This window comes from Rhinopithecus bieti, unplaced genomic scaffold, assembly GCF_001698545.2.
Source record: "Rhinopithecus bieti isolate Rb0 unplaced genomic scaffold, ASM169854v2 scaffold_1673, whole genome shotgun sequence".
In the NCBI taxonomy this organism is placed as follows: Eukaryota; Metazoa; Chordata; class Mammalia; order Primates; family Cercopithecidae; genus Rhinopithecus; species Rhinopithecus bieti.
Genome location: NW_016804690.1, coordinates 4,612,494 through 4,624,768, shown reverse-complemented (window position 1 = coordinate 4,624,768; position 12,275 = coordinate 4,612,494). Strand labels below are relative to the sequence as shown.

The 12,275-nt window shown below is 38.7% G+C and overlaps 1 protein-coding gene across 2 annotated transcripts in view; it reads right to left on the bottom strand.

The window, feature by feature from the left end:
- Window positions 1-649: 649 nt before the first annotated feature.
- The window catches only part of BPNT1 (3'(2'), 5'-bisphosphate nucleotidase 1), a 32,177-nt gene continuing 20,551 nt past the window's right edge, over window positions 650-12,275 (bottom strand). For both annotated transcript variants that reach the window (XM_017870010.1, XM_017870011.1), the window contains exons 5-9: window positions 11,718-11,766; window positions 9,624-9,715; window positions 5,394-5,591; window positions 2,608-2,713; window positions 650-1,917 (exon numbers count right to left, since the gene is read on the bottom strand). In XM_017870010.1, coding sequence (XP_017725499.1) covers window positions 1,769-1,917; window positions 2,608-2,713; window positions 5,394-5,591; window positions 9,624-9,715; window positions 11,718-11,766 — 594 coding nt within the window. In that variant the 3' untranslated portion in view covers window positions 650-1,768. The remainder of the gene's footprint in view (window positions 1,918-2,607; window positions 2,714-5,393; window positions 5,592-9,623; window positions 9,716-11,717; window positions 11,767-12,275) is intronic.

Genomic DNA, 12,275 nt, shown 5'->3' with positions numbered 1-12,275 from the left:
AACCCTGTGAATCTGCATTTTATTTTTATTTTTATTTTTTGAGACAGAGTCTCACTCTGTTGCCCAGGCTGGAGTGCAGTGGCACGATCTCAGCTCAGTGCAACCTCCGCCTCCTGGGTTCAAGTGATCCTCCTGCCTCAGCCCCCCTAGTAGCTAGGATTACAGGCACGCACCACCATGCCCGACTAATTTTTGTATTTTTAGTAGAGACAGGGTTTCGCCATGTTGGCCAGGCTGGTCTTGAACTCCTAACCTCAGGCGATCCACCCACCTCGGCTTCTCAAAGTGCTGGGATTACAGGCGTGAGCCACAGTGCCTGGCCTGTGAATCTGCATTTAAAAAAAATCTTCCTAGGTGATTCTGATATGCAGTTGAGTTTGGGAACTGTTAATTTAAACCACTTGTTTGATTTGAAAACAGAAATTTAATTAAAAGCAATGGATAGAGACCTAAAAATAAAAATCTAGGTATATTAGCAGAATAATTTTGATAGTTTATGTTATAATCTCTCATTGGAAGGAACAGAAGCAAGTACTTAGCTTTCCACAATTAAGCCTTATAATGATGCCATAAGAATAAACTAATCCCCAAAGTCAAGAATTTATCATTTTCAAACACTTTTTTAAAAAGTTGGTGAATAACAAAGAGCTAGGATTAAATAATTTATTAAAAAAACTTTTCTCATAAATCTGTTTCATCAGCATATATGATAACGTCATATGTATTCTTAATTGGAGCAGAAACATTTTTTAAATTACTGTGAAAAACAAGAGTGAGATTCCAGGAACAATTGTGCCCTAAAGAAATCTGGTTTAGGTTGGGTGCGGTGGCTCACGCCTATAATCACAGCACTTTGGGAGGCCGAGGTGGACGGATCACGAGGTCAGGAGATGGAGACCATCCTGGCTAACATGGTGAAACCCCATCTCTACTACAAATACAAAAAATTAGCCAGGCGTGGTGGCAGGTGCCTGCAGTCCCAGCTACTCGGGAGACTGAGGCAGGAGGATGGGGTGAACCTGGGAGGCGGAGCTTGCAGTGAGCTGAGATCATGATGACATTATATTCCAGCCTAGACTACAGAGTGAGACTTCGTCTCAAGAAAAAAAAAAGAAAGAAATGTGGTTTAAAAGATAGGCATGTTGATTGAACATTGACCTGAATTGTCAATTGAAACTAAAGCTTTTTCTCATTTCTCCACCTAAATACAGGAAAACAAATATAACATGTTGAGTTTGTAAGTTCTCCAGATGTCAAAATTGGTCTGGTTGATTAATCAAGTTAAATTATTTAATTCTATTTTCTATTCCTAAATACAATAACTAAATATAAATCACTGCTCAACAATGAATAAAGGTGGAACTCTAATTCTATCCAATTAGTTTTAAAATGTATTATTTTGAGAACCAAGTCTTTCTCCTAGCTAAGTAAATGAAACTTTCAGTACTTTTTGGGTGTTTTTGTTTGTTTGTTTGTTTTTTCTGAGACAGGGCTTAACTCCTGTCACTCAGGCTGGAGTGCAGCGGCCATGATCTCAGCTCACTGCAACCTCCGCCTCCCAGGCTGAAAAGATTCTCCTGCCTCAGCCTCTCAAGCAGCTGGGATGACAGGCGCATGACAGGATGCCCAGTTAATTTGTATTTTTGTAGAGATGAGGTCTCACGATATTGCCCAGGCAGGTGTCAAACTCCTGAGCTCAAGTGATCTGCCTGCCTTGGCCTCCCAAAGTGCTGGGAGGCCACCGCACCCAGCCAAATGAAACTTTCCTTTAAGGAACAAGTGCATTTTTAATAGATTCTGGAACTCGGCTTGCATAGTAGTCATAATTCCTCAGTGTGGCCAGGACTCCTGCAGAGTTCATATGCTTCACATCCTTGTGGTATTGAAGAACATTCCCATGGATATCAGTTAACTTGCCTATAGAAAAACATCAATCAATTAATCAATCACTCAAGTTAGTGGCTAATTGGATTGTGGTTTTTCTAGTTATTTTAAGTACCTTTTGCTTGCTTATCCAATAGTAGCCAATAAATTCTGGATAAAAGAATGAGTGTCCACAAAGGTTAAGTTTTAATTCACTTGAAATTTAAGACTACAGAACAATTTTAACTAACTAAAGGATATAAAATTATTTTTTCTCTGATTAAAATTAATTTTATTTAGCATTTTCTTTTCTTGTCTTTTTTTTTTGAGATAGAGTCTTGCCCAGGCTGGAGGACAGTGGTGTGATCTTAGTTACTACAACCTTGGTTTACTACAAGCCCCGGAGTTCAAGGCTGCAGTGAGCCACGACTGCGCCACTGAATTGCAGTCTGGACAACAGAGACCTTGTGTCAAAAAAAAAAAAAAAAAGGCGATAAATAAGGGCTAAATTAACTGTATGCAGATCAAAGTTCAAAAAAGGATATTATAACTCAAGTAAAACTTGCTGAAAATCTACTCTCTCATCCATCGATCACATGAGGGGTTTGGACTGGAAAATCTCTAAGCTTCCTTCTAGCTTTTATACCATAACAGTCTAAGTAAAATAATATTACTGAAATATTATGTCATAGCATGATATAATTGTAGAAAAACTATGAATTTCCCAAAATAAAACAGACTAACCTCCCACAGCATGTAAAATAACTTCTGGAGCACAAGTATCCCACTTCTTACAACCAGGACTTGCAAATACATAAGCAGAGGCTTTGCCTTCAATCAGCTGAATAATCTGTAAGGGTAAAAATAAGAATTATCCTTTGATAATAGGAAGAATAATTGAAAGTCATGAAAAGATTGAGGTACAGATAAGAAAAACTGCTTATTTCTATCAAGGATATTTAATCAGTTCCTCTGTTAAACTCAAGTTAAAAATTTTAGCAGGTTTAAATTATACCAGTATTATGAAGAAATACATAGAATAAATGCATAATAATATAGTGATGTGAAGAAAAAATAATGGTCAAAAAAGCTACAAAGAGGATATCTGAACTGTCTCCACATTCCAAGTTACATAAAGTAACACGTTTCTTTTATTCACGTTGTTTTTCTTTTTTAGCATAAAAGCAATATACATTTACTGCAGAATTAAAGTCTTTTTCAGTATCTAAAAAACTGACCATTTATTAGAGGCCTGCATATGGTGGCCCACTCCTGTAATCCCAGCACTTTGGGAGGCTAAGCAGGTGGATCACTTGCAGCCAGGAGTTTGAGACCAGCCTGGCCAACATAGCAAAACCCATCTCTACTAAAAATACAAAAAGTTAGCTGGGTATGGTGGTGCACGCCTGCAATCCTAGCTACTTGGGAGGCTGAGGCACGAGAATTGCTTGAACCTGGGAGGTGGAGGTTGTAGTGAGCCAAGACTGCACCACTTCACTCCAGCCTGGACGACAGAGTAAGACTCTGTCTCAAACAAACAAACAGCCCTCCAACCAAAAACAAAACAAAACAAAACCCCTGACCATTATTAAATAAAGGACAGAGAAGTATCAAGCAGTACAATAATGTATAAATTGTAATAGATCCCAACAGATGTGCAATGTGACTAGTCTAACAAGTACTTTCATAAGTCTTGGGATCACACGTATTGCCATTTCACTACCAAAATACAAACCTTTTTTTTTTTTTTTTTTTTTTAATATTTGAGGAGATTTATTCTAAGCTAAATATGAGTGACCATCGCCCGTGACACAGCCCTCAGGAAGTCTTGAGAACATGTGCCCAAGGCAGTTGGGAGCAGCTTGGTTGTATACATTTTAGAGAGGCATGAGACATCAATCAAATACATTTAAAAAATACATTCATTTGGTCCAGAAAGGTGGAACAACTCAAAGCGGTGGGGGCAGGGAGGCTTCCAGGATATAGGTGAATTTAAGTATTTTCTGATTGACAATTGGTTGGGTTTGTCTAAAGACCCAGGATCTATAGAAAGGGAATGTTCAGGCCGGGTGCAGTGGCTCACGCCTGTAATCCCAGCACTTTGGGAGGCCGAGGTGGGCGGATCACCTGAGGTTGGGAGTTTGAGACCAGCCTGACCAACATAGAGAAACCACGTCTCTACTAAAAAAAATACAGAATTAGCCAGGTGTGGTGGCAGGCCCCTGTAATCCCAGTTACTCGGGAGGCTGAGGTGGGAGAATCACTTGAGCCTGGGAGGCAGAGGCTGTGGTGAGCCGAGATCATGCCATTGCACTCCAGCCTGGGCAACAAGAGTAAAACTCTGTCTCAAAAAAAAAAAAAAAAAATCAGATTTTAGTTAATCTCTTTAGGATTTGGAGGGTCTGAAAGAAAAAGTTAGCTATGTTAACAGAGATTCTTTACAGATGCAGATTTTTCCCCACAAAGAACAGCTTTGCAGTGCCACAAAATATAAACTTTTATAGAGTCATCCTAACAATTCCTCTAATACTGATACACAACTGAAATACTGCTAGAACTTGCGTGACTCTAAATGGTAACTTGCTATCAAGCTTTCATTAGTCAGTTGACTTTTTTTGGTTATAGTGTAAATTAATTATTATTATAAAACTCAGACTCCACTAAAAATACAAAAATTAGCCGGGCGTGGTGGCAGGCGCCTGTAATCCCAGCTACTCAGGAAGCTGAGGCAGGAGAATCACTTGAACCCGGGAGGCAGAGGTTGCAGTGAGCCGAAATCACACCATTGCACTCCAGCCTGGGCAACAGAGCAAGACTCAGTCTCGAAAAAACAAACAAACAAACAAACAAACAAACAAAAACTATTCAGAAGATATATAAGTAGGACCAGATTGATACGATGTGAGGCAGGAAGGAGTCTAAGATGACTCTCAGGTGTTTGCCTGGATTAGAAAAATGGTGGGCCATTAGCGGGATAGTAAAACAGGGAGAGAAACACATCCAGAGGTGGGTAGAAAGAGGATGAACTCAAACTGGACACGCTGAATTTGAGATACCTGAGAGATGTCATCATAATGATATCCAGGGGACAATCAGATGACAAGAGATCAGGGCTAGGGATGTAGATCAATTTGTATCCCATTTCATAATTCTCTCAGCAGGTTGGAAACCTGGATGAAAGAATGGGGGAAATAGACAAGAAGTGGGCGGGTGGGCCCGATCTTAGAGTCTGTAGAAGGTAGAGGAGATAATCTAAGAGGGTCCTTGGCAAAATAAGGTCTTTGGCAAGAAGCATGGAGTCTTACCCTGATGACTTCCATTAACATTGAATTCTCTCAGATAATCAAAAAAAAAAAAAAAAAAAAAAACCCTTTGACTCTTAAATTTATTTTTAAAATTTAAATACTGCAGAAATGTACAAATTATATTATTTACTCCCATCTCTTTAAACTCTCATTTCGTGTTTTTAAAAGTTGAGTATTTCAATGATTCACTTGCATTTCAGAGCAGATGACAGACCTTTTTCATACCTTATTTCCTGCTCCGCCTACTTGCAGCACAGCATCCGGGTTCATAGCAGTAACACAGTCAGTAACCAACTTGTTGCTATGGGATCGAGTAGTTGTGATAATGTGTTTCCCAGCAGGGACTTCTTTCAGCTGAAACCCAAAGGCACCTAAACCTAAAACTCCCCAGATTGTCCTCCCCAACACAGCATCTGGTCCTGCCTGTGTAAATGAGTGAAACAGCAAGACTTGTGATTATTTGGAGAAGAACGTTAGTCCATATATGGAATATTCAGTTATATTAGCATCGTGATTAAAAAAACAAAAACACAATAATATTATAAAGCATAAGAACAATATCACTGATGAAGAACTTTTCCTGAGAGAATCTGCTGATTATTATCATTACTCTTCTGGTTAACAGTTTCAAAGAACTTTTGGTTATTCCCTGGAATCTTAATAAACTGATTTCGGTTTATAATGTACTGAAACATCATAAACTGATTACTGTTTTTCTGAATTATCTAATGATCTCTTTGTTGTATTTGAAAATGGCCATTTTCATAAAGTACTAAGATCCCCAGGAAATGAAATACCATGTATTGATAACTACTTTTCATTTTCCAAGAAATATTAAAAATCATGTTGCAACAGGAATAGGTAATTATGACAATGTATTTGGCTGCTATGGAGATAGGGTAACTGAATAGGCCAATACTGAAGAGTAGCTGTGGATAATGGGATCAGAGTTAACATTTTGCAGACAATTGTAGTAGCAAAATGACAATGATAATGTAATCTTAGAATCTGTATTTTCCTTTGCAGAACTCAATTTCAACCATATTGTTATAACTATTACTCGATATAGAAAAAAATCTGTATTGCATGGGAAGTAAAACTGATACATAAAATGATTGATGCAAGTTAATCAAAATACAATTATATTAATATAGTAGGCATATATTATAGAGAAATACATATTGTACTGAACACTAAACATGTACCAGGCACCATTCTAAGTGCTTTACATGTATTATCTCTCTTTCAATCCTCAAAGTAACCCCATAAAGTAGGTATTCTCATCCTTAATTTAAAGATGAGAAAAATGAAATGTGGAATCATTAAGTAACCTGACTAGAGGCTCTAAGAAGTTCATAACCAAAGATTGGCTCATCTGTCTTCAAAGATGGTATTCTTAAACACTAAATTAGACTGCCTAAGTTTACCTGTCAAAATGTTTTCACACACATCATCTTATTTGTCCTAGAGCAGTACCCTGGGTGTTGTTATTCTGAAATATACTTAGGTTGCAGGTTGGGTTCCCTGGGAAGCAGACTCTGAGGCAGGTGGTATGTTTGTTAGGAAGTGTGCTTGGTATCAACACCTGTGGAAGGGGGAGGAGGGCGTGGGCAGAGGGATGAAATAAGCTGTGATGCAGGTACAACAAGAGCTGACTCTACGGGGAGCTGTTCCTATGCAGGGAGTCTGGAGCTACAATAGCCTTTCAGAGTAGTCCCAAATTGGGATGAGATGTCAGGTTTTTAAACTCCTACAATAATCAGTCACTGGAAATGGACTGCATTGGGAAGAGGTGTGGTCCTGGGTGAGACAGCTCTCTGTTGGTAGGGCAATCCCACAAGAGTCTGATGGCAAATGAGGCAACAAAGGAGCCAAAGAACGAGCACTGGGTGCTCGGTATATGTTAATGTGCTTCCTCTGTTCCCATCTGAGTTTGCACTACAGGAGAGGTTTGGAGTCTAAGGAAGCTATTTACTTTATTTTTATTTTTATTTTTTTGAGACAGAGTCTCACTGTGTCACCCAGGCTGGAGTTCAGTGGCATGATCTTAGCTCACTGCAAACTCTGCCTCCTGGCTTCAAGCAATTCTCTAGCCTCAGCCTCCTGAGTAGCTGGGATTACAGGTGCGTGCCACCATGTCCGGCTAATTTTTGTACTTTTTTACTAGAGATGGGGTTTCACCATATTGGTCAGGCTGGTCTCGAACTTCTGACCTCGTGATCCACCTGCCTTGGCCTCCCAAAGTGCTGGGATTACAGGCATGAACCACCATGCCTGGCCAAGAAACCTATTTATTAATGCAGCTCTCCAGTTATTCTGGAAAAATAATAAAGGAAATAAAACAGTGGACACAAATATTTTGGGCCCTACAAGGTCATATTCCTTCTGTAAATGAACATTTAGGCAAAAAGGATGGGACCAAGGACTCTAGTGTTTTGATGTGGTCAACACAATCCCATGATGCAACCAGCTTGCCTTCTTCTGTGCTCCTGACTGTCAGGCTCTTACATTGTCTTTCTCTTTCAAAGCCTCCACACCAATTTTGGGAGGGTAATAAAGTCAAAAATTTTCTATCAATTAAGCTTCAATGGTTAAGAAACTGGCTTTAGTATAAAGATAGACTGAGTTTCTTCATGCTATTTCCCTTAAGTGTCTACCAGTTTCAGTATATGTTGGAAGCAATAATAAAGTTTGAATTGCTAAGTCTTTTCTCTGGCTCAGGAGGGCAATATAAAGTAATACAGTAGCAAGGTTTGGATTTGAGTTTGAATCCCAATTCTGCCATTTACCAACCGGGTGACCACAGGAAAGTTAATTGCCTCAGTTTCCTCTTTAAAATGGAGATAACAGTTTCCTTAAAGGGCTGTGGTGAGTATTCAATGAAAGGATATATTTGAAACCCTTGAACCTGGCAGCATACAGTAAACTCTTAATTTTAGCTATTATGGTGATGATGATTATTATTTAAAATTGAATCTTTAGCCTGAATACCACCAACACAGCTGAGCAACTTTTCTACTTCCATTTGTGGTAACGAATTTTAAGGCATAAGCAAGAGAAGCAAAAGAAAGGATAAACAGTGTCCAGAGGGGAAGTGGTACAGAGAGAGGTAATGAAGAGAAGCAGAACAGCAGAAAATGAACTGGTACATGGGATGCACAATGGCCACCTGGGGTACCACAAGTTGCCTACCTCTTTTCTACCTACTAGTGGAGCCAAAACCCTAGCTATTTTTTTCACCCTTTGCTTCATTCCTGTGTTCCCTTAACTGCTGCTTTTCATTGTTCTGTGGAAAATGAATACGATTTTTCTAATCTCAGCAAGAAGTGGTGAAAATTGTTAACTCCTAAGCACTTAGATTTTTTCCTGATGAAAGGTACCATGTATTACAATGCTTTATATGAATTAAATGCCCCTTTTGAAAGTAATAGTATTAACTCAAAGTTTACATACAAATCACAAACTTGTGTCTGCATATAACAGTATGAACATTAAAATCATATTTAAAGAATTAATAGACATAGGCGATTTAACCCGAGAAACTTTCTCCATAACATATCACTATTTTGGTAAATCTTAAGAAACACATGATTCTTAATAAAATTTATAATCATATGAACAGCAGGAAAAAATGAATTTATATTAGAAATAAAGATTAACCTTGCTTTTAACTCAGAGTGGAAATTTAGAAGTAATACTGCCCACTCTGATTACTTTGTTTCTCTAAAGTTCTATCAAGGTCACATTAATATAAATACTTTACTTTATCTCCACGATTTCCTATAAAATTTAATGCAATTTAATGGTACATTCTTGCTTTGAAATGACACTGGTCTTTTGTTTCTATAGAAGACAATTTCTCTGATGTATAATAAAAAATCAAAGCAGATTAGAAGAGACAAGAAAAAAGAGTGCAAGAGCATAATAAGTTCTGTTACCAACACTGACTGCAATTTAGGCATTACACAGCGTTCCTGGAAAACAACATGCCTAGCATCTTTTCTTGATTGAAATGGTTCATTTCTTGAATGTGCTTCAGGAACCAATCGTAAATCAGGTGTCTTGATGCCCAAGGTAATCAAGAACCCTATCAGTAATTCTCTGACATTTATATTTGAATCATAAGGCATAAATTTAAAAATATATAATGCATACAGTGTGTCTGTGTACATACACATACATATATATACACACCCAGTACCAATGCCCCCAGCAATTTTGATTCAATAGGTCTGGGGTACAGCCTGGGAATCCATATTCTTAAAAGTTCCTCATCAGTTAATAGCATAGCTAAAAAAAAGTTAAATAAATAAATACAATTTTAAAAATGAAAAGTTCTCCAGATGGTTGCATGTGCAACCAAGCTAAAAACCTCTCACTTAGATAACACAAAGAATCATATAACACTACCATTATTTATCTAATGAAATTACTTTGTATCACTTATAGTAATACCTCATAGTTGTAATATGGCTGGTTAATAACTCCTGCTATGGCTTTTCCTTCATAAGCAATTCCAATAAGAACTGTTACATTGTCAAGAAGACCTGCAAAGAAGAAATAAATATCAGTTATATAACTTGCTCATGTTATGACTCATCATTACTGCATCAATTGCTCCAAGTTAGTTTTGCAGTTAAGGTATGGAATTTGCAATGATTCATCCATGATCAATCCTATTTACGGCAAAATGCATAAATGATAAGCGAGCTGGCCAGAAACAGCAATAGGATCTATGGCCACTTAATTGAATTGGTAATCATGGTCTCATTAGTACAATGTGTAAACCAACTAAATAAAGCAGCCATAACTCTGCAGCTATCATCATCAGATTCCTCTATGCCTCTTCCACCATCATCCAACTCATCCTTACCTGCCGAATCACTTTATATTCCTGGATTACATCTAGACTTGTATTCCAAGCCTTTAAAGCAGAGTTTCTCAAAGAGAGGCCCAAGGACTATCAAGCAGCATTAGAATTAACTGGCATACTTTTTGTAACACAGATCTTCTCAGGCTCCTTCCCAGAACTAGTGAATCAAAATCTGGGAGTGGGGAACAAGACCGAAATAAGCTTTCTAGGTGCTTTTATACACATTAAAGTAGTCTAGAGCGTCCTTATTTCACAATGGGTTCTACAGATGTTTTCAGCACACACACAGACATACACATGTACACACACACTGTGATTCACTCATTATAGAGATGTCTCATTCAAGAACAATAAAAGTTTTTTTCTAGTAATTATGATCAATTTTTAAAGCCATGTCCTGAGAGCCAATATAAGAAAACTTATGTAGATCTTAATTTTATCATCATCATCATCATCATCATCATCATCATCATCATTTTCTTTTTTTGAAACAGAGTCCTTCTCTGTCACCCAGGCTGGAGTGCAGTGGCGAGATCTCAGCTCACTACAACCTCTGTCTTCCGAGTTCAAGTAATTCTCCTGCCTCAGCCCCACAAGTAGCTGGGATTACAGACATGCGCCACCAGGCCCAGCTAATTTTTCTATTTTTAGGAGAGAAGGGGTTTCACCATGTTGGCCAGGCTAGTCTCGAACTTCTGACCTAATTATCTGCCCACCTTGGCCTCCCAAAGTGCTGGGATTACAGGCATGAGCCACCGCACCTGGCCTAGATCTTAATTTTAAAAATAAAACTCTAAGCTTAAAACCCAAAACTTGCCAGGCGTGGTGGCTCACACCTGTAATCCCAGCACTTTGGGAGGCCCAGGCAAGCAGATCACCTGAAGTTGGGAGTTCAAGACCAACCTGACCAATATGGTGAAACCCCATTTCTCCTAAAAATACAAAAATTAGCTGGGCATGGTGGCGGGTGCCTGTAATCACAGCTACTTGGGAGGTGAGGCAGGAGAATAGCTTGAATCTGGGAGGCAGAGGTTGCAGTGAGCTGAGATCGTGCCACTGCACTCTAGCCTGGGCAATGAGCAAGACTGTCTAAAACAAAAAAAAAAAACCTAAAACTAAAACTCTGGCTCTGAGCCTGTTCATTCCTACATTTATATGGCCAATTTTATTTTAATTTGTTGCTAATTGTTCTCATCTTAGATAAGGAGAAATATTGTACTGTGTTTTAAAACCCACCTTTAAAAGGTGAGGCTGTGAAATGTGAAAGCAGTTCACAGATTAGGGGAGAGTGAATGGGGACGGCATGGGATGGTGGTGCTGGCAGAGCAAGAGCTACATAGTTGTACTCGTTATCGTTTTTCTACCCCAATAACTGGGGGTTCAGTATAGTCATTTTGGTAACACTGGTTTAATATGTTAGTTATTTTCATCTGGGAGACATCAGAAGTGTGGGGCTGGTAGAGTATGTGGGGGGTGGTATTTGAAGGAGATGAATTTTCTTCTCCTGTCTTGACAATCAATGATGTATGAGAACCATGAGCACAAATATAGCTTTAGGGGAAAACATAACACATGATACTAGCTTTCCATACAACATACAAAATATCAAATATTTACAACTAACATCATATCCTTGTCCCACTGCTGTCAAATATGAATACAAAAGAGATATCAACCTTCAGTATATTCCTTGGTTCCATCCAGAGGATCCACCCAGACCACGAGCTAAAATTAAAAAGAGAGAAGGAAAATAGCTAAATCAAGCATACAGAATTCTAAAAATAGATTTAAATAGATTAAAACTACCTTTTTTTCCTGTTTGAAATTATATTATGGATGGCCTGAGTTAATGTCATCTGTTTGGAGATAGTATAAAAACCTTATTCTTTTGTAATCATGGAAAAAGTTCATTTGAATAAGAGAAAAGTCTGATTTAAGAATTATCAGGCCAGGCACGGTGGCTCACACCTGTAATCCCAGCATTTTGGGAGGCTGAGGCGGGTGGACCACCTGAGGTCAGGAGTTCAAGACCAGCCTGGCCAAAGTGGTGAAACCTCACCTCTACTAAAAATACAAAATTAGCTGGGCGTGGTGGTAGGGGGCTGTAATCCCAGCTACTCAGTAGGCTGAGGCAGGAGAATCACTTGAACTCAGGAGGTGGAGGTTGCAGTGAGCCGACATCGTGCCATTGCACTCCAGCCTGGGCAACAAGAGCAAAACTCCATTTCAAAAAA